The sequence below is a fragment of the Pristiophorus japonicus genome, chromosome 10, assembly GCF_044704955.1.
Source record: "Pristiophorus japonicus isolate sPriJap1 chromosome 10, sPriJap1.hap1, whole genome shotgun sequence".
NCBI classification, from domain to species: Eukaryota; Metazoa; Chordata; class Chondrichthyes; family Pristiophoridae; genus Pristiophorus; species Pristiophorus japonicus.
The window spans coordinates 104,701,832-104,727,223 of record NC_091986.1 but is presented as its reverse complement, the minus strand read 5'-3'; the positions used below and the strand labels follow the sequence as shown (position 1 = coordinate 104,727,223).

General features: G+C 46.0%; 1 protein-coding gene across 5 annotated transcripts in view; it reads left to right on the top strand.

The window, feature by feature from the left end:
* Positions 1-25,392, top strand: part of cep295 (centrosomal protein 295) — a 174,635-nt gene that overhangs the window by 140,177 nt on the left and 9,066 nt on the right. For 4 of the 5 annotated variants that reach the window (XR_011595663.1, XM_070891984.1, XM_070891985.1 and 1 more), the window contains exons 22-24: positions 8,900-9,071; positions 16,465-17,168; positions 24,849-24,980. Coding sequence is in view for 4 of the 5 variants with exons in the window: in XM_070891984.1 (XP_070748085.1) it covers positions 8,900-9,071; positions 16,465-17,168; positions 24,849-24,980 (1,008 nt within the window). In the remaining variant the exon portion in view is untranslated. Of the gene's footprint in view, positions 1-8,899; positions 9,072-16,464; positions 17,169-18,922; positions 19,175-24,848; positions 24,981-25,392 lie in introns of those variants that run through there. The other variant, XM_070891987.1, reaches the window with a different exon arrangement.

Below are 25,392 nucleotides of genomic sequence, written 5' to 3'. Positions count from 1 at the left end.
TGGTTAATTATTTAATAGCCATTTAATCTGTTTAAACAAGTTATTGTATTAAAAACTCTTAACATTTTCTAATGTTCCTGCATTGTACTGTCTTTGTAGACTTACTTTGTACAAAAGGTGCTGCTGTATTCAAGGTCCCCACTTTGATTAGCATTGTTTGATCTTCTAAATTTGGCAAGTGAGACTTAATGTTCCGTTCACATTTGAAGCAAAAAGACTTCTGTTCAAGTAGAATGGAGTGGAATTGTATAGTTTTAGGATCAGCTGTGATATTCTGCAAATAATCAACTAGTCTTGTTCTATGTTGACTCATGAGCGTTGATTTTTTTTTAAACTTGCATTTAGATAGCACCTTACACGACCCCCGGATGTCTCGAGGTACTTTTGGAGTGTACTCACTGTTGTAATGTGAGAAACGGGGCAACCAACTTGCACGCAGCAATATGATAATGGCCAGATAATCTGTTTTTGTTATGTTGATTGAGGGATAAATATTTGCCAGGCACCGGGGATAACTCCCTGGCTTTTCTTCGAAATAATGCCACGGGATCTTTTACGTCCACCTGAGAGAGCAGAGGGGACCTCGGTTTAATGTCTCATCTGAAAGATGGCACCTCTGACAATGCAGCACTCCCTCAACACTGCACTGGAGTGTCAGCCTAGATTTTTATGTGCTCTAGTTCATGGATGATTGGGACTTGAACCCACAACCTTCTCCTCAGGTGAGGGTGCTACCCACAACCTTCTGACGCTGAGGCAAGGATGCTACCCACTGAGCCACAGCTGACACTGGCTCTGGCAGGAATCGGGTGGTTAGGGGTTGAAGCAAGCATAAAACTGTCTTGACCTGAGCAGCGTGCGAACTCGAAGATTTTAATTCCCAGACCTCATCTGCATGTTGCTGGTGAGTTTCCCACCCGAAACTGGTGGGAAGCTGCAGCAGCAGCTGGTTGGCTGGGAGGAGTGCAATGTCAGGTAGCTAGAGGTGGAGGAAGCCAGCAGGAAGAGGGAGATGTTCTATCCGCCTGGGGATAATGAGATCCAGGTAGTGGCAGAGCTCCCACGTGTCATTACCGCCCTGATAATGCTCCTATGAATGAATCTTGGGATGTTTTTACTATTAAAGGTGCTATATTAATGCGAGTTATTGTTTTTATGGCTGCCATGCTAAAAAGTTTAATGACCTCACGAGGATAGTTAAGGTTAGCCTCCTAATTCATGTGTGTTATTACTGTCTGCTTAGCCTTGAACTAACTGCACACTCAAATCTTCCCTCCCCCGATTACCAACACTCTGCTCCAATTTAACAATAACTATTTGTACTGGACTTTTTTTTGACAGCCCCCCCCCCCCCCGCCCTGCCTGTACTGCACTTTTTTGACAGACATGCGACCGGCCCCGCCCCCTGTCAAGCTCCGACCCCCCCCCTCCCGGCCCAATTCATTCCATGCATGTAGTGCTGAGAAGAGGGCCTGAGGATCTGACACCCCCCCACCGGCCGGCTTGGAGCCCCGGGGGGAGGGAGAGAGGGAGAGAATGAATTTCCAACTCCCTACAAGGGACATCGTTGGGGTGGATGATATCCATAAGTCACGACACTTACTATTCACTTCATACCCAATAAACCTGTTAATCCATACACAATGCCTGCCCCACTACCCCATCTATGGGGCGGGGTGGAGGGAATGAAGCACTTGCGCTGGGGTAAGGCACTTCAGCTGGGGGAGGTATGCACTTGGACTGGGATAAGGCACTTCGGCTGGCCCTTGCTGTTTTCTGAGGAGCTCTGTCCTCTGTCGCTTCAGGAAGTCAAAGTGGATCGAGTTACAATTTGCAAAGTCAGTGAGACTTTGGGATGGGCAGTTCCAGTTACACATTCCAGAGAAACTTCAGGGTGGGGCTTATCCTCCAAGGAGATCAATCATAGACAAAGGGTGGAGCATTGTGGCCATTTTTGCAGTACAAATAAGCACGTCCCCAATTTAATCAGAGGACCCTCGTTCAGGTTCAGGGCACATTATCCATTTTTAAATGATACCTGTGCTTGTGGCCACTGTGACTGCCTATTGAGTGCCCGGACCACTATGGTCACATGGTCTTCTGGCGTGGCACATGCTGTTTTGAAGCTTGTCAACCCGTTTTGGATCCCAAAAACTGCAAGATGCAATATAATATGTTCCCCTAGATGTTTTCTTTCTGGTATCTTAGTATCTGATATTTTGAATTAGAAATTTCCAATGTGACTGGTAATAAAATAGTCCTATTGTATGTAAGTAACTTACTGGGATCCTGCATAAAGCATACTGATAAAATCATTCCTTCTAGTGAGTTCAATTCAATAATCAAAGTATCTGCATGGTGAATAGAGTTCTCAATTCAATATTGTATTTATTTATTGATCATTGCTCAGGACAGATTATTTTATGGTGTTTGTGTGTGTGTGTGCACAGAGCTGGGAAAATCTGATTAACTGAGTGGTTTGCTAAATAGAGTGGCAGTGGGAATTTGGTGAGAGTGGGAATTCAGTGCAGCGGGGGAAGGAGGGGCTTAATGCATTTAAACTAAGGAGCAACAATAATTATATAAATAATCAGTAATTAATTAGATCTAAAAGGATCAAATTAAAATTAACTAAGTAGAGGATGCCAACATTAAAGGCATCCAAGTTGCATGGTATGCATAAATAATTAAATATATAAGTAAGGGGATACAAAACTAAAAACATTAATCTATTTTATCGAACCTATCCCATTGCCTGCAAATCCTGTGCTAAATGGGAACTCCAGGACGCTGCTTGTATTCTGATAACCACGAGTGCAGGAACTGCCTCCAATTGCTCGAACTCGAACTCCGTTTCTGAACTTCAGGAGCGGCTGCAGTCACTGCAGGGCATTACAGGAGGCAGATAATTCCCTGGAGCGCAGGTTCTAGGAGGTGGTCACCCTGCAGCTACAGAGAGTTCCATAGAATAATAAGCAGGTTGCCATCTGGCAGGGTAGGAAGAGGCAGACAGTGCAGGAATCCTCCTGGAGAATGGCACTCTGAAACTGGTTTTCAATGCTGAATACTGGTGAGGGTGACGACACCTCGGGAGTACCGTCTAGAGCACATCAATGGCACTGTGGGGCAAATAGCTGCACAGGCAGGCACAGCAAAGTGTAGAAATGCAATGATCATTGGGGATTCAACAGTCAGGAGGTTAGACGAGCATTTCTGCAACCGCCAATGTGAGTCCCCGTGGTGTGCTGTCGCCCTGGTGCCAGGGCAAAAGACATCACTGAGGATGCAGAACATTTGGGGGAGGGGGACACAGCTAGAAGTCATGGTCAATGTGGGAACCAATGTCATGGGAGTCCGAGTTTGAGGAGCTAGGAAGGATGTTAAAAAGCAGGACCTCAACACTAGTATTCCTTGGATTGCTCCAAGTGCCATGTGCTAGTGGGAATAGGAATATTAGGATGAAACTGGTTAACGCATGGCTGGAGAAATGGTGTAGGAGGGAGGGCTTCAGATTCTTGGGGCAGGAGGGCCGGTTCCAAGTGGACGGGCTGTACCGAATGTTCCTTTTAAGATGTGCAGTCATGCAGTGCTCTGCAGGTCTTGGTGAGCTGGCTTTTAAATAGTAAAAATGAGAGGGAACATTGCTTGCACCTCAACAGAGCTGGTTAATTAGTGCTGTAGGGGAGAGTTTAAATTAATTTTGGCAAGTGGATGGGCACCAGGATGAAACATTAGAGTGGAGGAACAAGGAGCTGGTAGAGACGAATAGCACTAGACTAACGAATAGTTCAGAAATAGGAGGGATCAAACCGGGGCAAATTCAAGGCTGTCCAAGATAAGTTTGGAGTGCATGGGCGTAAAAAAGATTGGTGAGCTGCAGGCATAAGTCGCTACATGGAACCAATGTTCCCATTGAGCTGTGTGGCCATGCAATGGTCTGGAGTCCTGCGCAGGCTGTTTGCTGGCTTTCCAGTGGGAAAACAGCACATGCATGGAGATTTGAATGGGCCACACAGCCCGTTAAAGGGTCCGCGCACCCAATAAAAAAAATTAGAGAACATTGAATGGGACTTTGATATACTGTCAATAACCGAGATCTGGCTCAAATAAGTGGAGGATTGGGAACTTATCTTTCCTAGCTGCAAGGTATTCAGGAAAGATAAGGAAGGAATAAAGGAGGGGCGCAGTTTGATAGTATTGATCAAATAAACTATTAAAGCCCTGGAGAGGGATGATGTAGTTGAGGGGACAAAGATGGAATCTATTTGGTTAGAATTAAGTACCAATGAAGGAGCTATTGTGGTACTGGTTGTATATTATAGGCCATCGAATAGTGGAAAGGAGGTAGAGGAGCAAATTTGCAAGCAAATTACAGAAAGATTCAAGAATTACAGAGTAGTGATAATGGGGGACTTCAATTATTTTAACATAGCCTAGGATAGTAACCGAGGGGGAGGCATTCCTGAAATGTGTACAAGAAAACTTGATCAGCGGTTTTCCAGCACAATAAGGAAGGAGTCAGTGCTGGATCTAGTTCTGGGGAATGAAGTGGGGCAAGTGGATCATGCTTCACTGGGAGAGCGTTTGGGAACAGTGATCACATCATAAGGTTTAGAATAGTTATGGGATAGGTACAATCGAGCATAAAAATACTTAAGTGGAGGAGGGCTAATTGCAGTGCATTGAAAAGGAATCTGGCCCAGGTGGATTGGAATCAAAAATTGGTAGGCAAAACAGTAATTGAACAATGGGAGGCCTTCAAAGAGGAGATAGTAAATGTAGAGGATAGACCTATTCCCAAGAGGGGGAAAAAAGGAAGGGCATCTAAAGTTAGAGCTCCAGGGATGACTAAAGATAGAGGTTAAAAGGAGGCTTATGAAAAAGTAAGGTTCAAAACCAAGCTGAATATAGAATGTACAGAGGAGATCTCAAAAAAGGAATAAGAGCGTCAAAGAGGTTGTATAAGAGGCACAGTAGCTGGTAAAGGAAGTATTCCAGCCACTACATAGAGCATTGAATAGGCTGCAATTTGATATTATATGCAACTCTGGAACCCACTCTAGAAAAAATGTAACTGAGTTAGAAATGGTACAACTTAAGGGGGCTAATGGAAACCTGAGTGTAAATTCAGAAGGGAGAGAAACAAAGCTAGAAATGGAAGGCAGAAAATTAGTAAGTGAGTTTGGAAAGCAGAGGAAACCAAGGCTAGAAAATAGACAACAAAGGAGTTTGGTGGTGGTTAATCTCCTATACCTCAATGCAAGGAGTCTAGTGAGTAAGGCAGATGAGCTGAAGGCACACAGACATGGGGAAGTATGATGTGCTGTAGCTGTTACTGAAACATGGCTGAAAGAAGGGCAGGAATGGAAGCTCAACATTCCTGGTTATATGGTTTTCAGATGAGATCGAAAGGGGGGATAAAAGGAGGTGGTCGCAATATTGGTTAAAGAAACAATTACAGCTATGAGGGGGGACGACCTGATATGTTGGAAACACCATCAAATGAGGCCATGTGGGTTGAACTGAAGAACAAAAAAGAGGCAATCACAGTGCTGCGAGTGGACAATTGACCCCTAAACAGTCAGCGGGAGATAGAAGAGCAAATTTCCGAGGAGGGAAAAATCAATAGGGTAGTAATAGTAGGGGATTTCAACTACCCTAATAACTGGGATAGAATCAGTGTAAAAGGTATAGCAGGAGGCAGAATTCTTTAAAAAATGCATTCAGGAAATCTTTTTAGATAGTATATAGCAAGCCCAATAAAGGGAGGGAGGTTTCTTGACTTGGTTTTCAGGGATGAAGCTGGGCACGTGGAAGGGGTATCAGTGGGAGAGCATTTTGGTGGTAATCACAATTCAGTTAGATTTAGCGTAGTAATGGAAAAGGACAAAGCTGGACCAGGAGTAAAAGTTCTCAATTTGAGAGAGGTCGATTTTACTAAGCAGAGATATGATTTAGCAGAAGTGGACTGGAAATGGCTACTTGAAAGTAAATTAGTGTCCGAACAGTGGGAGACAGGCAAGGAGGAGATGGTGAGGGTTCAATGCAAATATGTTCCTACAAAGAAAAAGGGTGGAAGTCCCAAATCTTGAGCCCCCTGGATGTCGAGGGGCATATAGGGTAGGATCAGGCAAAAAAGGGAAGCTAGAGTTTAGAAGAATGAGAGATGATCTCATTAAAACATACAAAATTCTTATAAGGCTTGACAGGGAGGATGTTTCCCCTGACTGGGGAGTCTAGAACCAGAGGTCACAGTCTCAGTATAAAGGGTCAGCCATTTAGAACTGAGGTGAGGAGAAACCTCTTCACTCAGGGTGGTGAATCTTTGGAATTCTCTACCCCGGAGGACTGTGGAGGCTCAGTCGTGGAGTATATTCAAGACCGAGATCGATAGATTTTTGGATATTGAGTGAATCAAGAGATATGGGGATAGTGCAGAAAAGTGGAGTTGAGGTAGAAGATCAGCCATAATCTTATTGAATGGCATAGCAGGCTCGAGGGGCCGAATGGCCTACTCCTGCTCCTGTTTCTTATGTTCTTATGTCCGATATCAAGAGTTAAATACTGCAGAAAGTGCAGGGATGCAATAAAAAAAGAAACTAGGAAAGCAAAATGAGGGCATGAAAAAATATTGGCAAGTAAAATCAAGGAAAACCCAAAGATATTTTATAAATAAAGAACAAGAGGATGACTAAGGAAAGAGTGGGGCCTATTAGAGATATAAAAGGTAACTTATGTTTGGAGGAGGAAGATGTGGGTATGGTTCTTAATACTTTGCACCTGTCTTCACAAGAATGAGGGATGCTGCAGACATGGTAGTTGAGGAGGAGCTATATAAATCCAAGTCTGTGAGGAGTGTGAAATATTAGCTAAGATAAACATAGTGAGAGGAAATAACGAGGCATTTCGCATCAGCCCCGGAAGAAATGTATGATAGCCTATTGAGAGAAACAAAGGAGGAAGTAGCACAGTCTCTGTCCATCATTTTCCAATCCTCTATGGCTACAGGTGTGGTGCCAGAGGGCTGCTGATGATGTACCATTGTTTAAAAAGGGTTCGACTGAGTAATTACTGGCCAGTTAGCCTAACCTCTGTGGTGGGAAAATTATTGGAAAAAATTCAGAGGGACAGTATTATTCGTCAATTAGAAAGGCACCAATTAATCAAGGACGGTCAATGCGGATTTGTTAAAGGAAGGTCGTGTCTGACTGACTTTCGATTGAATTTTTTGAGGCGGTAATAAGGAGAGTCGATGAGGGCAGTGCGTTTGATGTAGTCTACATGGATTTTGGCAAGGTCCCACATGGTAGTCTACTCAGAAAAGTAAAAGCCCATGGGATCCAAGGCAAAGTGGCAAGTTGGATCCAAAATTGGCTCAGTGGCAGGAAGCAACATGTAATGGTTGACAGGTGTTTTTGTGATTGGAAGGCTGTTTCCAGTGGGGTTCTGTAGGGCTCGGTACTAGGTCCCTTGCTTTTTGTGGTATATAATCAGTGATGTAGACTTCAATTGATGAGGGAATCATTAAGAAGTTTTTAGATGATACAAAAATTGACTCTGTGGTTGATAGGAAGGAAGATAGATCTCCATGGACTGGTCAGGTGGGCAGATAAGTGGCAAATGGAATTCAATCCGAAGAAGTGTGAGGTAATGTATTTGGGGTGGTCTAACAAGGCAAGGGAATACACAATAAATTGTAGGATACTGAGAAGTGCAGAGAAACAGAGGGACCTTGGTTTGCATATCCACAGATCCTTGAAGGACAGGTAGATAGTGATTAAGAAGGCATACAGGATACTTGCCTTTATTAGCTGAGGCAAAAAATACAAAAACAGGGAGGTTATGCTTGAACTGTATAAAACACTAGTTAAGCTACAACTACCACATTACGGGAACTATGATTGCAGTAGAGAGTGTACAGAGGAGATTTACCAGGATATTGCCTGGACTGGAGAATTTTGGCAAAAAGGAAAGATTGGATAGGCTGGGGTTGTTTCCTTTGGAACAGAGTGAAGGAGACTTACTGTAGGGGCCAAGATAGAGTGGATAGGAAGGACTTATTTCCCTCAGCACAGAAGTCAGTAACTAGGGGGCACAGATTTAAAATAATTGGTAGTAAGATTAGAGGGGAGTTGAGGAGAACCTTTTTGATCCAGAAGTGGGGGTGGGGGGGGGGGGGGCGGTCTGGTACTCACTGCCTGAAAGGGTGGTAAAGGCATTTAAAAAGTACTTGGATATGCACTTGAAGTACCATAATTTACAAGGACACGGACCAAGAGCTGGAAAGTGGGAATAGGCTGGATAGCTTTTACGGCCGGCAGACACAATGGAGGCGAATGGCCTCCTTCTGTGCTACAGATTTCTATGATTGCTCAAAGAACATGGACTCTCTCGATTAGAGAAAGCTGAGGGGGAAAGGATTTTGAAATGCATACAGTTTGGGGATATAGAGGATCAGTTAAGGCTATTGAATTGGTATGAGACTGCAAAATAAGGACACACAAGTATAACTTTAATGTAAAGGATGTCCCAAGTTGCTTTATAGACAGCTGTTGCCCTGCAAGGACCTTTTTCCTGATTTCACTACTGCATCTTAAGGTTTCCTAAGATGTGTGAGGAATGTTGAAAGTCCAGATGGTTATCTACATGGCAGGATTGTCTTTGTCCAACCTTTATCTTCCTTTCTGAGGTTTCAGGGTTGCAATTGGCTTAAGCGTCCTAGGTGTGACATGTTTTATTCATGTAGTGCAGAAGTGAGAAAGGTCAGATGTTTCTGTTGTCAGAATCTTAAACCATAACAGCATTATTGATGTTTCTGCTTCCCTTTGGTGTATGAAAAATGCCTCAATTTGGAGAAATGGGGAAAACTCTTGGGTAATGTTTTTTTAAATTGTTACAGAGTTCGAATAACCTCAATACTGACAACACCGCAGAAAATCGGCATTCTAACCCAGCTACAAGCTCAGAGATCCAGTCCTTCACTGACAGCATTGTATCCACTTCTGACAATGGAAGAACAGCTTGCAATATAGATCAAAGGGAGGAGTATATTCAGCAGGACTATAATATGGGTAAGTGTCTGTATGAAAATAGGAAAATATACTTCGGGGAGTAATTCCCCAGCGTCCCGTTTGGGGGCGGTAACCCAGTCGGGCAAGGAAGTCCCACCCTGGTCGCGAAATTGGGGTTACCGACCCTCACAGGAAGTGGAGCGCAATGTCGCGCACTCCACTTTCTGTTGGTGCCGTATCTGGCACGGTACTCGGGTGGGAGCGGCAGCGCTACACGGCTTCTCCGCCCCTCCCCTTCTGCTAAAGGGGAGGGTCGCTGCGCACTCTCCAGGGCCACTGATGGCCTCCGCTGGGCCACCAGGGCGGCATGGTGCAGTGGCCACAGCCCGGTACCAAAATGGAATGCCGGGCTGCGCGATGGTGGCTCGGACCACACCAAGGAGCACCAAGACGGGCCAACCGGTGAGTCGGCCAAAATTACAAGATGACAGCGCAGCACATCTCCCCTTTAACTTCTGCTCCAGGAGCAGAGGTCAGCCCGGTATGCTGGCAAGACTGGCGCTCACACCACTTGTCACAGCATCGCGGGACGCTGTCCAACTTCTGCCGCGGGGTGGAAAGGATTCACCTCGGGGCTCTAGGGTTGCCGCGCAAGGCGATGATGTCACTGGCGGCCCGGAGTGCTACTAGCAGGGCGCGGCACTACCATGTTAGTGCCTCCGATAACTCCCATGTCATTTCGTGGGAGCCGATAGCACCCCCATCTTCCCCCCCCTCCCCCGGGAAAAAACAGGTTTGCGTTCTGTTGGCACCCGCTGGAGGCAATAACAAGAGGCGCATAACAGGAATTTCGCCCCCTACCAGTCCCTTCCAATGTAAGTATTAATGTATCCATTGTTATGAATACTTGTATGTAAAACAGTCATGTAAAAAATATATAGCCAGGAAAACTGCTGGTTTACATTAAAAGTTAATTTTCAGTTCCACAATCTTGAATGCAAAAACAATGGCTATACGTACACACTTGGTCGGCAAGTGACTTGATACAGTGCAACAGACTGCACAAATCCTGGAAATTTTGACACTTGGCTATGTAGTGCAACCTTCTGTCGGGATGTCTCAGACTTTGGTTATTGTACAAATACCAATACTAGCAAGCACAATTTTGTACACAATCACATTCCATACCTAATTGCCCTATTCAGTAGTTACCACAGATACCGACGATTGAATTTTGGCCGTGTAAATTTGGTTGAAGACCACAGATATGTGGAATATAATGCTCAGTTTATCCTAACATCCAGAAAATTCCAGTATTTTTAAGCTGGGTATTCTTGCTATAAATCTGGGCTGTCTCATTTACAACGAGATAGTTCTGATTAGGAATCATAATTCCTGAGCTGTGCTCATGCACATTGAGGCCGAGAATACTATGGTATTTACTGCAATATATATATATGTTATTAATGGCAAATAGCCATCAGCGGTACTTATGATTTCACCATACCCTGGCCACGATTTCGTCAACCGTGGTGAGTGGTGCGACCGGCATCGGTGGCATGTGGGAATCGCTCTTCTCTGTAGCCCGCCCTCAACAATCTTCCCTAGATTAGGTTTGTTAAGCCCATCCTGCGAGATTCCCAGCCAATTAACAGGAAGCAGGTCTGATGGCGTTATTTGATGACACATCATCAGCCGGTTTCCTTAAAGGGACCATGCCCACATTAATTTTGACAATTGTTCGTTCTGTCAGTGTTCTGCAGCATTGAGGTGCTGCAAACACTGACGAGCACTGCACAGAGGTGCATGACTGTACCCAGGCTCTCCGATCACTCCCTCCAGATGCTTATGGAAGGAATCACAGCACAGCAGAAGAGACCGCCCGAGGACACCAACGCAGCCTGGTTGCACATTGCACAGAAGGGCACAAGCAGGGATGTCATCAGGAGGACCTGGCTCCAGTGCCACAAGCCTTTCAATGATCTCAGTAGATCACAAAATGCTACTGCAAAGCCACACTCAACCTCGTCCTGATGTGCCACTCATCACATCCCCGTCACTTTGCCCTCCCTACCCTACCTCTGCACATCCTTACTTACACCAACTTACTTTGCACCTCCACCCATCTTGATCTACGTTATCACATCCCCATCTCACTAGCCACCCCTCTCACATGTACTCATCCTTGTCAAATCATACCAACTAACAACACACAAGGGTAGGCATTTGGATCTTTTAGCCAATGTTCCTGTAAAGTTTATGTTGATGTGTTGGCAAATATTGAAATCTTTTTTTTCAACACTTTGCATTCTTGGACTAATTTGGGTGCACCTTTGGAAGTGGCCTAGTGAGTTGTAGTGAATAGTGAGATGTAAGGGTACTCCCCACAATAGTGATGAGTGTGAAAGGAATGGCTTGGGCATTGCATGAATGCTTTATGGAGCTGGTGTGGGGTGGTGCCAACCAGGCGCATCATGTGGCAGTCAGGTTGTACAGCGTCAAGTGAAGTAAATGACCATGTTGAGGACATCCCTGCTGCCTCGGACAGCAATGTGGTCAGGTGCTGATGCCCTGTGTCCTGTGCAGGTAATTGCGGAAAAGGTTGGTGGTGGTGTTGGTGATGCTGGTGTGTTTAGTGATGTTGGTGTTGGGGCTGATCGTGGTGAGATTTTTTTCAAGGGCACCGTGCTGCTGGAATAGATGACAGCTGAAGTTGAGATGACAGAAGCGACCTATCAATGGTGAGCGAGGTTGTTCCAAGGAGGTGCTCGTGAATAAAGAATATACTACAAACACTTCCAAAGTTGATACAGCTCAAAAGTGTCTTCCAAATCCTGAAGGCTTTAGCTTTATGACATTAAAAAGTAAATCATCATTATAAGCAGTCCCTTGAAATCGAGGAAGACTTGCTTCCAATGAGTTCTCTGGTGACTGTACAGTCCAATACGGGAATTACAGTCTGTCACAGGTGGGACAGACAGTGGTTGAAGGAAACTGGGTGGCGTGTCTGGTTTGCCGCACGCTCCTTCCGCAGTCTGCGCTTGATTTCTGCATGCTTTCGGCGACGAGACTCTGCTCAACGCCCTCCCGGATGCTCTTCCTCCAATTAGGGTGGTCTTGGGCCAGGGATTCCCAGGTGCCAGTGGGGATGTTGCACTTTATGAAGGAGGCTTTGAGGCTGTCCTTGAAATGTTTCCTCTGCCCACCTGGGGCTCGCTTGCCATGTAGGAGCTCCGAGTAGAGTGCTTGCTTTGGGTGTCTCATGTTGGGCATGCGGACGATGTGGCCCACCCAACGGAGCTGGTCGAGTGTGGTCAGTGCTTCAAAGTTGGCCTGAGCGAGAACACGGACGTTGGTGCGTCTATCCTCCCAATGGATTTGCAGGATCTTGCGGAGGCAACGCTGGTGGTACTTCTCCAGCACTCTGAGATATCTATATTGTATATGGTCCACGTCTCTGAGCCATATAGGAGGGCGGGTATCACGACTGCCCTGTAGACCATAAGCTTGGAGCCAGATTTGAGGCTCTTTCTCAGGCGACCGAAGGCTGCGCTGGCACGCTGGAGGCGGTGTTGGACCTAGTCATCGATGTCTGCCCCTACTTGATAGTAGGCTCCCGAGGTATGGAAAAGGGTCCACATTGTCCAAGGCCGCGCCATGGATTTTGATGACCTGGGGTCAGGCTGGTGGAGGACCTTTGTCTTACGGATGTTTAGTGTAAGGCTGATGCTTTCGTACGCTGCGGTGAAGATGTTGACGATGGCTTGGAGTTGAATGTGTGCAGACGCAAGTGTCATCTGCGTTCTGTAGTTCAATGACAGAGGATGGGACGACCTTGGATCTAGCCTGGAGACGGCGCAGGTTGAACAGGTTCCCACTGGTTCTGTAGTTTAGTTCCACTCCAGCGGGGAGCTTGTTGAGAGTGAGATGGAGCATTGAAGCAAGGAAGATCGAGCAGAGTGTTGGCGCGATGACGCAGCACTGATTGGACCTCTGGTGGATCCGTTGGTCAGGATTACGGCTTGCATGTCGTTGTGGAGCAGGCAGAGGATGGTGACAAACTTGGGGGCAGCTGAAACAGAGGAGGACGCTCCATCGTCCCTCACGGTTGACAATGTCAAAGGCCATTGTGAGGTCAAAGAAGGCCATGTACAAGGGTTGGTGCTGTTCCCTGCATTTCTCTTGTATTTGTCACGTGGTGAAGATCATGTCCGTTGTACCCCTTAATGGACGGAATCTGCATTGTGACTCTGGGAGGAGCTCTTCAGCCACAGGGAGAAGACGGTTGAGGAGAATTCTTGCGATGACTTTCCCAATGGCCGACAGCAGGGAGATTCCTCTGTAGTTGCCGCAGTCGGACTTGCCCCCTTTTTTGATGATTACAGCATCTCCAAGAACTCCCGGCATGCTCTCCTCCTTCCAGATAAGAGAGATGAGGTCATGCATTCGTGCCAATAGTGCTTCTCCGCCATATTTTAGTGCCTCAGTGGGTATTCCATCTGCTCCTGATGCCTTGTTGGTTCTTGAGCTGACAGAAAGTGAATAGCTGTGAAATGGTAGCTTTTATACCACTTCTGCAGCTGTCAACTAATCAAAGCAATTGAGTAATTGAGAAACCGACACACTTACCCGGCGTGATCCTCGAGGGACGGCAAACTCATCAAAAACTTGGTAAAATGATAAATGCTTGGTTAAAATCCTTTTTAAAAACCTTTAAAGTACCTATTAATCCTGTCGTGGTTCTGAGGGAGGGAAAGGGGTAAGAGCAGAGATGCGAGAAATAGAACGGACACAGTCGAGGGCCATGTTAATAACGACGGAGGGGAATCCTCGTTTGAGGAAAAAGAAGACCTGTCAGAGGCACTAGTGTGAAAGGTGGCATCGTCAGAGCAGATGCGACGGAGATGGAGAAACTGGGAGAATGGAATGGAGTCCTTACAGGATGTGCGGTAGGAGGAAGTGTAGTCTAGATAGTTGTGGGAGTCAGTGGACTTATACTGGCGATCAGGCCAGCATCGAAGCACTGACCACACTCGACCAGCTCCGTTGGGCGGGCCACATAATCCGCATGTCCGACACGTGACTCCCAAAGCAAGCGCTCTATTCGGAACTTCTACACAGCAGGCGAGCCTCACATGGGCAGGGGAAACGTTTCAAGGACGCCCTCAAAGCCTCCTTGATAAAGTGCAACATCCCCACCGGCACCTGCGAATCCCTGGCCAAGACTGCCCTAAGTGGAGAAAGAGCATCCGGGAGGGCACTGAGCACCTCTAAGCTCATCGCCGAGAGCAGGTGGAGGCAAGTGCAGGCAGCGGAAGGAAAGTGCGGCAAACCAGACTCCCCACCCACCTTTTCCTTCAACGTCACTTTTTGTCCCACCGGTGACGGAGACTGTAATTCCTGTATTGGACTGTACAGTCACCTGAGAACTCATTTTTGGAGTGGGACTGCCGATGAGTGGATACTGGTCGAAAGTTTATCCCCAGAGATGCACTTAGGTTTAGGGTGCAGAAGTCGAGGAAGGGAAGAGTCGGAGATGGACCATGTTAGGGTGAGGGAAGGGTGGATATTGGAAGCAAAGTGAATGAAATTTTCAAGTTCAGGGCTAGAGCAGGTTACGTCCCTATTAGTCATCAATGTACTGGGGAAAAAAAGGTGAGGGAGGGGACCCGAGTAGGACTGGAACAAAGAATGTTCCACATATCCCACAAAAAGGCAGGCATAGCTCGGACCCATGTGGGTTCCCATAGCAACACCGTTAGTTTGGAGAAAGTGAGTGGAGTTAAAGGAGTTGTTCAATGTTGAGAACAAGTTCAGCCAGGCGGAGGAGGGTTGTGGTGGATGGGGACTAGTTGGGCCTCTGCTCGAGGAAGAAGGGGAGCGCCCTCAGGCCATTCTGGTGGGGGATGGAAATGTGGCGAGATTGGATGTCCATGGTGAAAAGGAGACGATTAGGGCCAGGAAACTGGAAATTGTTAGTGATGGAAGGTGTCGGTGGGAAGAGAGTCGACAAGTGGAGAAAAAATAGTCGAGATAGGAAGAAATAAGTTCTGTGGGGCACGAACAGGCTGAAACAATGGGTCTATCGGGGTAGTCCTGTTTGTGAATCTTGGGAAGGAGGTAGAAGCGGGCTGTGTGGGGTTGGGGAACTATGAGGTTGGTGGTTGTGATGGGAAGTTCTCCAGAGGAGATGAGGTCAGTGGCGGTCTGGGAAATTATGGCTTGATGTTCAGTAGTGGGGTCATGGTCCAGGGGAAGGTAGGAGGAGGCGTCAGAGAGTTGCCGATCAGCCTCTGCAAGGTAGAGGTTGGTTTGCCAAACAACAACAGCACCACCCTTGTCAGCAGGTTTAATAACCAGGTTGGGGTTGGATCTGAGCAAGCGAAGTGCTGCAAGTTGAGGGATTCCCCTCCACCATGGTTAACACGGCCCTCGACCGTGTCCATTCTATTTCCCGTACCTCTGCTCTCACCCCTTCCCTTCCCCCTCAGAACCACGATAGGGTTCCCCTTGTTCTCACCTTTCATCCTCCACGTTCAACGGATCACCCTGCGCCATTTTTGCCACCTCCAGCGTGATCCCACCACCAATCACATCTTCCCCCTCCCCTCCCCTCCCTGCATGACACCCTGATCCATTCCACAGTCACCCCAGCAACCCCTCCCCTTCCCACGGCACCTTTCCGTGTAAGCGCAGGAGATGCATCACCTGCCTTTTTACCTTCTCCCCACTATCCAGGGCCCCAAATACTCCTTCCAGGTGAAAGTGATTTACTTGTACTTCTTTCAATTTAGTATTCTGTATTTACTACTCACAATGTGGTCTCCTCTGCTGAACACCTCCGTTAAGACCACTCCACTCCCACTCTGATATCACCGTCCACGGACTCCTCCATTGTTCCAATGAAGCTCAACGCAAGCTCAAGGAACAGCACCTCATCTTTCGTTTAGGCACTTTACAGCCTTCTGGACTCAACATCGAGTTCAACAATTTCAGAGCATAATCTTTGGCTCCCTTTCCCTCCCCCCATCTTATGTTTTTTTTCTTCTTTCTCCTCATTTTTCCTCTTTGTCTATAATGGCAACTGGTCATTACTATGCCATTCACATCCTATCCAGATTAACCATTTTCTAACCTCTATCATTACCATTTCAATTCAGCTCATCATTCCTGTTGTGTCTCTAATCTCTCCTGCCTTCCATCCTATCACAGACCTTCCCTTTTGTTCGTTCTTCCCCTCCCCCTTTCAGTGCTTAAGAATGTGCTCTTTTCGAACATTCGTCGATACGAAACGTTAACTCTTTCTCTCCACAGATGCTGCCTGATCCGCTGAGGTTTCCAGCATTCTGTGTTTATTTCAGATTCCAGCATCTGCAGTATTTTGGTTTTGTATTACTATTTTTGATGAAGCTGTGTTGTGTATTTTGTGACTAAAGACGATTCTATTTTGTAGAAGACGGGTTGGAATCTTTTCAACTGGAAATTACTCCAAACGAATACAGGTTGAACACTGATCATTCTAGTGGAAGTCTAACATATGTTGGAGCTGCAGAACAAGGACATAATAATGAAATGTCTTCAATAAATAGTGAATACCTTCCTCCACCTGGCCTTGGAAGACCAGGAGCTGTAGATGCAACTTCATGGACTCTGGACTCCATAGTCCAATCAACTTTTTCTGACTTAGCCATTGAAAATTTACGAAGAGATGATCGAGAAAACTCGCAGGAGGATTCTGGTTCATTCTTCCAGCTAAATGCAACTTTGAGTACAGTATATGCTGACGAGTGTAACATTTCTGATGATCAAAATGGAAAACAGCTGAATGACTGTGAGTACAGAACTCCACAGGCCATCACATTTACTAAGAAGATAAATTCAAATGAGGTGGATGAAGCAGCCATCTTGAATAATCTATCCAATGAAGCCTCTGAGTTAATGTTACCAGAGGAACACAATTGCAATGCTCATGAAGTGCAACATGTTTCGGAGCAGAATGCCATGACACAATCTGAGAAGTTATCTCACACAAAAGAAGGAACTGCTGCTATACCTGAAAATGAAAATGAACTTGAGTTAGAGGCTCAACAGGATCAGTCTCAATCTTCAAACCATGCATCAGGAGTTGGCACATCGCAGAGTATTATACCAGTGTGGGTAAGTTTTTAATGTATATATTTGGTTCAAAAATCAATAGAAGTGCCTTAGAGGAAATAATTGATTTGAGTTGAGTGTATGTATAAACAGCAAGATGGTGTTTTATAAATGGGTAAAAAAAAAATTTGTTGGAGGAATTGGCAGTTTTATAACCCTTTACATTACAATGCTTATTTTTATAATTTAGTTTTTTCATTTGGGGAAAATATCAACTTAAATTCCACAGTATATCTATATTATGGACTCTTGGGTCAAGTATAGCTTGTCTGGCAACAAAGTAAAGCGATGTGCCTCAGTTCCTATTGCATCAGAGTTTTTTTTTCATTTCCAGAGCCAGTTATCATTTTGCTCTCTCTGATTGAGATTGCCATTAGTGCCAGATTCTGTTCTGTGGGCTCAATACTGCCAAACTTATTCATATTAGCAAAGAGGAGATTTTGATAGCATTACCCTGGGTGGAATTTAAAGCAAGTTCAGAGATTTTAGAAAACATACCATGCAATAACTCACTGGACCAATCTCTCCATTAATATCATCTTTTATCAAATTTGAACTGCGGATATTTTTTCTGATCTTTGAGATGCATGTTTCAGTTTTTATGTTAAAGATGGACTTTACTATAATTATAGAGATTGGATTTATAACTTTATTTAAAATGTTGGGTATGAATAATATTGTTACTGACCAGTTACTTAACATGTTATTTTATAGTTTGACAAAAATTAAAGATGTTGGGGCCGTCTACCGCGGTGTTTGGGCGGCCGATCGAAAAAAATTGATGGCTTTATCTCCCCGAGCCATATTCAGCTTGGGGGCGGGGGGGATTTGAGCGGTGCGCACTTCCGCCGCAATTGGCGGGGTGAAGCTGTGCTAAAGGAGTGAGTGGCATGTGAAGAGATCGGGTGGGTCACTGGAAAACGGCCACGCCTGTGATATTCAGCAACAAAAACGAGGGCTTCTTCAGGCAATGCCCTCGTAAGAGCAGGGAGGTTATGCTTAAATTGTATATTACTTTGGTTAAACCACAGCTGGAGTGCAGCGTGTGCAGTTCTGGTCGCCGTATTATAGGAAGGACTTGATTGCACTAGAGAGGCTGCAGAGGAGATTTACTAGGATGCTGCCTGGAATGGAGAATCTTAGTTATGGGGACAGATTGGATAGGCTGGGTTTGTTCTCATTGGAACAGAGGAGGTTGAGAGGAGACCTCATTTGAGGTGTACAAAATATTGAGGTGCCTGGACATAGTGGATAGTAAGAGCCTATTTCCATTGGTGTTGGGGTCTATTATGCAGGGGGTTGTGGGGATTTGGAACTCGCTGCCTGGAAGAGTGGTGGATGCAGAAACCCTCACCACTTTTAAGAGATGGTTGGATGGGCACTTAACTTAAAGTGCCGTAACCTGCAGGGTTACGGACCTAGAGCTGGTAATTGGGATTAAACTGGATGACCTTTGGTTGGACGTCGCAGCTATAATGGTAAGTACTGCAAGGAATCAAATACAGCCAGGGTGATCTCGTGGACTAGTTTTGATCACCTGGATGGGTCTGAGAGGAATTTTCCCAGATTTTTTCTCCCTAAATTGGCCTGGGTTTTTATCTGGTTTTTGCCCTTCCCAGGAGATCACATGGCTCCAGTTGGGGTGGAGTGTAGTATGTTTCAGTATAAGGGGTGTCGCAGTTGTGTGAGATGGATTGGTTGGGCTGGGTGCTCTTTGCCTTTCCGTCATTGTTCATAGGTTTATATGTAACATTTAGGGCTGTTGACCAAGGGCCGTGCGGCTCTTTGTCGGCTGGCATGGTCACGATGAGCTGAAATGGTTGCCTCCTGCGCTATAAATTTCTAAGATTTTCCAGTCGATGCACGAACACAACACCGCTGGAGTTTTGCCGCGATTGGGTCCGTTTGACAGGTAAATAGTTTTAGTAATTGTTTTGGCTCTGTTAAACCTGTTGAGTGCTGCTCTGAGGTTTTCACAGACTTTTATACAACTTTCAGGTCTGACACTTTAGTGGGAGCTTGTAGGCTACAGAGGAAAAAATGGCTTCCAGCACTAATAAACCTTTCAAAAGTGGATTTTTCAGCAGTATGGCTGTCATAATTTGAGGATGAGAGGAGTATTGGGAGGGCTACATCTGGTCAGAAGCAGGGCGGCACGCAGGAGAAGGTGTCACCGTCTGCACTGTGCAGGGAGGCAGCAGCCATGGCTGCACAACAGAGAGAAGGGCATGCAGATGTGCGCAGACCTGCAACTAGAGAGAATGGCCAGGAGGAAGATGGCATCAGGAGGGTGATGGAGACTGCCCCCCATTCCCCCCCCTCCAAATACTGGGAGAAGAGCCCGCTAATGAAGAGGACCAGGGATATGGCCAGCAGGCAGCTGCCAGGGGAGGTGGCCAACGCAGATGTGGGGGAAGGAGGCCATACCCTCAAAGGGTCTTACAGACCTCTCTTCTTTTTCCTCCAGCTCACTGATTAGCAATGCCTGCGAAGGCTATGATTTTGGAAAGAAGTACTCTGGGAGCTCTGCACTGTCCTGTGAGAAGATCTGTGCCTCAGACAAGGCTCAGGACCGTCCTCACCGTGGAGACCAAGGTCCCCATCGCCTTGCATTTTTACGCCATGCAGTCCTTCTAGTCTGCCACTGCAGACATCAGCAACATCTCTCAATTCTAGGCACATCGGTGCATTCGGCAGGTCACAGATGCATTGTACAGAAGGGTCCAGTGCATCTCCTTCCCGATGACCAGGGACAAACGGGTGCAGCGGCAGGCCGGATTTGCCTGAATGGCAGGCTTCCCGAGGGTGCAGAGTGCCATTGACTGCACACACTTTGGCTGAGGGCGCCACGTCATCGTCCCGAGATCTTTGTCAACCGCAAAGGCTTCCACTTGCTGAATGTGCAAGCTCGTGTGTGACTACCAGCGTCTGATCCCGGCAGTTGATGCGAGGTACCCAGGCAGCAACCATGATTCGTTCATTCTGCACCAGACCAGTGTGTCCGCCGTCTTCACCGGCTCGAATCAGGATTGTAGTTGGCTGCTTAGGGACGAGGGATATCCCCTGTCCACTTGGCTGCTCACTCCACCGCGGAACCCCAGGACAGTGCCAGAGCATGTATACAATGACGCTCATTGTGCCACCGGGTGCATCATTGAGCAGTGCATAGCATGCTGAAGCGCAGGTTCCGGTGCCTGGACCGTTTTGGTCGCACCTTGCCCGTACTCTCCTCAAAGAGCCTCCATAAATTCTATAAAAATATTAAGAGTAAGAGGGTAACTAAAGAAAGGGACGGCCTATTAGACACCATGAGGGTAATCTTTGTATGGAGGCAGAAGATGTTGGTCGGCAGAAGAGGCAGAAGATGTTCTTAATGAATACTTTGCATCTGTTTTCACAAAGAAAAGGGGCAATGCAGATACTATTATCGAGGAGGAGTGTGATATTCTGGATGAAATAAATATAGTGAGAGAGGAAGTATTAAGGGGGTTAGCAGCTTTGAAAGTAGATAAGTTCCCAGGCCCAGATGAAATGCATCCCAGGCTGTTGAGCGAAGTGAAAGAGGAAATAGCAGAGGCCTTTGACCATCATTTTCTAGTTCTCTTTGGATCTGGGCATCGTGCCAGAGGATTGGAGAACTGCTAATGTAGTACCCTTATTTAAGCAGGGAAAAAGGGATAGGCCGAATAAATACAGGCCTGTCAGCCGAACTTCAATGGTGGGAAAATTCTTGCAAAAAATCCTGAAAGACAAGATAAATCTACATTTGGAAAGGATTGAATTTTTTAAGGAGGTAACCAAGAGGGTCGATGAGGGTAGTGCGTACAATGTAGTATATATGGACTTTAGCCAGGCTTTTCATAAGGTCCCACATGGTAGACTGATCATGAAGGTTAAAGCCCATGGGATACAGAGCAAAGTGGCAAGTTGGATCCAAAATCGGCTTGGAGGTAGGAAGCAAAGGGTAATGATTGATGGATGTTTTTGTGACTGGTGGGATGTTTCCGGAGGGGTTCCACAGGGCTTAGTACTGGGTCCCTTGCTTTTTGTGCTATATATCAACGATTTAGATTTTAATATAGGGAGTATGATTAAGAAGTTTGCAGACGACACCAAAATTGACTGTGGTTGATAATGAAGAGGAAAGTCATGGGCTGCAGGAGGATATCAATCTACTGGTCAGGTGGGCAGAGCAGTGGCAAATGGAATTTAATTCCGAGAAGTGTGAGGTCATGCACTTTGGGAGGGCTAATAAGGAAAGGGTATACACATTAAGCGGTAGGCCACTTAATGGTGTAGATGAACAAAGGGACCTTGAAGTGCTTGTCCACAGATCCCTGAAAGTAGCAGGCCAGGTGGTTAAGAAGGCATACGGAATGCTTGCCTTTATTGGCCGAGGCATAGAATATAAGAGCAGGGAGGTTATGCTTAAATTGTATAATACTTTGGTTAGGCCACAGCTGGAGTACTGCGTGCACTTCTGGTCGCCGTATTATAGGAAGGACGTGATTGCATTAGAGAGGGTGCAGAGGAGATTTACTAGGATGCTGCCTGGAATGGAGAATGTTCGCTATGAGAACCGATTGGATAGGCTGGGTTTGTTCTCATTGGAACAGGAGATTGAGAGGAGACCTCATTGAGGTCTACAAAATATTGAGGGGCCTGGACATAGTATGGGTCTACTTCCATTGGTGGAGGGGGCATAGTTTTAAGATGGTTGGTGGAAGGTTTAGAGGGGACTTGGGGGCGGGGGGGTGCTTCTTTACGCAGAGCGTTGTGGGGATTTGGAACTCACTGCCTGGAAGAGAGATGGATGCAGAAACCCTCACCACTTTCAAGAGATGGTTGGATGGGCACTTGAAGTGCAATAATTTGCAGGGTTACGGACCTAGAGCTGGTAATTGGGATTAGACTGGGATGACCTTTTGTTGGACATAATGGTAAGTACTGCAGGGAATAGAATACGGCCAGGGTGATCTCCTGGACTAGTTTTGATCACCTGGATGGGTTGGAGAGGAATTTTCCCAGATCTTTTCTCCCTAAATTGGCCTGGATTTTTATCTGATTTTTGCCTCTCCCAGGAGATCACATGGCTCCATTTGGGGTGGAGTATAGAATGTTTCAGCATAAGGAGTGTCGCAGTTGTGTGAGGCGAACTGGTTTGGGCTGGGTGCTCTTTGCCTTTCCGTCATTGTTCATAGGTTTATATGTAACCTTTTGGGCTGCTGACCAAAGGCCGTGGGGCTCACTGTTGGCCGGCGTGGACACGTTGGGCCAAAATGGCCTCCTGCACTGTAAATTTCTATGTTTCTATAATCGTCGTGGTCTGCTGCATGCTGCACAACCTGTTCATCATGAGGGGACAACCGCTGGAGGTTGAGCCAGCAGTACCACCTGAGGAGGAAGAGGAGGATCCCCATCGCAACCCTGGAAGGAAGGTGCAGCTGCGTCCCATACCTGCTCGCTTCAGATAATCCCATCCACACATGACTCTTCAGGTCCCACTTTCAATGGCCATCACAATAATGCAGAATTGCCCACTCTCAAATGAAACACCTGGCCAAAAAAATGTGCAAAAAATTTATTTTGATTTATCCAATTATCCAAATCACTGCAAAAATAGAACATAAAGAACAATATAATAATACTATAATCATTTTTAACCCCAGTGCATCTCACTATAACACCTATTACGCGTGACTACCCCAACAGCCTAACTGTCATCCCTGCGGTTGCATCATGGGTCCGAGAAGGCTGCTGTGGTTGTTGTCTGGGACCTTTTAGGACGCCCTGGTACACCTGGGCACCTGGAAGGGCCAGGTGCAGACTGGCCGCACCCTCCTGGGAGGGTGTGTCCTCACATATATGGAGGTGCCTGACTCCTCCTCTGCAATCTCCCTCTATACATTATGTACAGGTGGTCTTCCAGGTCTCCCCATGTCAGGAAACCGTATTCTTCTTCTGTCCTCCACACCATCCATCAGTGTCTCCAGCTCCATACCAATGAATCTGTTGGCTCTCCTTGCACCTCTTACACCAGCCATCCTTCCAAACTCTTTCTCCCCTTAAAAATGCCAGGGAGCACCTGGCTCATTTATAAAACCTTACCTGTATGCTGAATTTCTCAGTGATCATAACATTCAAATTAAGACAGCCACACCACTGAAAAATCCACTTTTGAAGGGTTCATTAGTGCTGGAAGCCATTTTTTCATTTTTGGAGCTGATTATGGGGTGGCCCAGCAACGATCAAATTTCGGCACCATTGGCCCCAAAAAGGTGGGGGAGCGCCATCTTTCCAGCAGTACTGAATTTCATGTCCATTACTCGCAGTATAACACAACCGTGATATGCATGTTGCATAAGTGAATAAGGAACCTAAAATGTCATAATTTCTCTCGATACATGGACTGTGACACCCACTGAATAAATTTTGTACTAATTCAAACTGAAAGGGTAAAAAAACTCAGTATTTTCTCTGAAGGATCACATTGTCCCCTTATTTCTTGTTGAGTGATCCAGTCACATTCCACCTATTTTTTTTGTTGGGTAAGGATATCGAGGGAAAATAGACTTGATGGGTAGATAAGCCATAATCTAATTGAACGGTGGAGCAGGCTTGAGGGGCTGAATGGCCTACTTCTGTTCCTCTGCTGAAGTGTCTGCATTGGTCGTGTTGAAATGCACACACCAACTTCTATTAAAATTAAGATGCTAAGAACATCAAAACAAAACATCCATCCAGCAATCTAGTTCCATGTCTGACCAACACTAACTTTTATCTCTCATATCCGTGTCATCTGTTGCTTAGTGGGAAGCACACTCGCCTCTGAGTCAGACGGTTGTGGGTTCAAGTCCCGCTCCGAAGGACTTAAACCGAGGCCCCGTCTGCTCTCTCAGGTGGATGTAAAAGATCCCAAGGCACTCTTTTTTTTGAAGAAGAAGAGTAGGGGAGTTATCCCCAATGTCCTGGCCAATATTTATCCCTCAATCAACATCGCAAAAACAGATTATCTGGTCATTATCACATTGCTGTTTGTGGGAGCTTGCTGTATACAAATTGGCTGTTGTGTTTCCTACATCACAACTACACTCCAAAAGTACTTTATTGGCTACTTTATTGGGATATCTGTGAAAGGTGCTATATAAATGTAAGTCTTTTATTAATTACAACAGCAGGACTATTTCTTGGGCTCACTGGTCGCCGACAGTTAATTCTGCTTTACCAGAAGTTACTAAAGAGCTATTTGCACAAAACACACACATTTTAAAAAGTGATGGATAACACATAAAATAAACATTAGTCATCTAAAAGTTGTTATTTTGACATTAGTGGACTACATAATTCATGACTAGCAAAATACATTGAATGTCAGTCAAAATATGCACACATCTGACAGAGCTGCACTCACATTGGTAATGATTTTAAATTATATTGTTCATTGCCATTTTTGAATATTTAAGTTTTACAATCTCCTGGGAGCATGGTTTAATAATTCTTGATCTTCAATAGCAGTGCTGTCAAGAAAATATATTGCAACATTGTTTTATTGATGTAATATATTAGGAAGACTCAGTGTGTGTATGGCATAGAATTTATCTCATTTTTATGAGCCAGATATGTAATATATATGCTACTATTGTCAGGGAGTACTAATGATCCATTTTATAAATACTGTCGAAGGAGATTGAGTCAGATATTGGGATCATGGAAGAACCTGAACTGACACAGTTGACGCTGAATGATTCAACTTTAGTAGATGATGAACTCGGACAGGAATTTCCAGCTAATAATGAATTACAAGCATTTTCTCAGGTAAAGTATCAAATAAACGTTATTCCTTCGGCTTCACAGCTTCGATTTACAAATTGTCTCGTGTTCCTTACCAGTGTGCAAAATTCAGCTGCACAGGTCAACCTAAACTTGATGAGGGGTGGGGGGAGGAGGAGGAGGAGGAGGAGGAGGAGGAGGATGAGGGGTGGGGGGAGGAGGAGGAGGAGGAGGATGAGGGGTGGGAGGAGGAGGAGGAGGATGAGGGGTGGGGGGAGGAGGAGGAGGAGGAGGAGGAGGAGGATGAGGGGTGGGAGGAGGAGGAGGAGGGAGGAGGAGGGGTGGGGGGAGGAGAGGAGAGGAGGAGGAGGAGGAGGAGGAGGGGTGGGGGGAGGAGGAGGGAGGAGGAGGGGCTGGAGGGGTGGGGGGGGAGGAGGGCCGGCCATGGGTGGGGGGG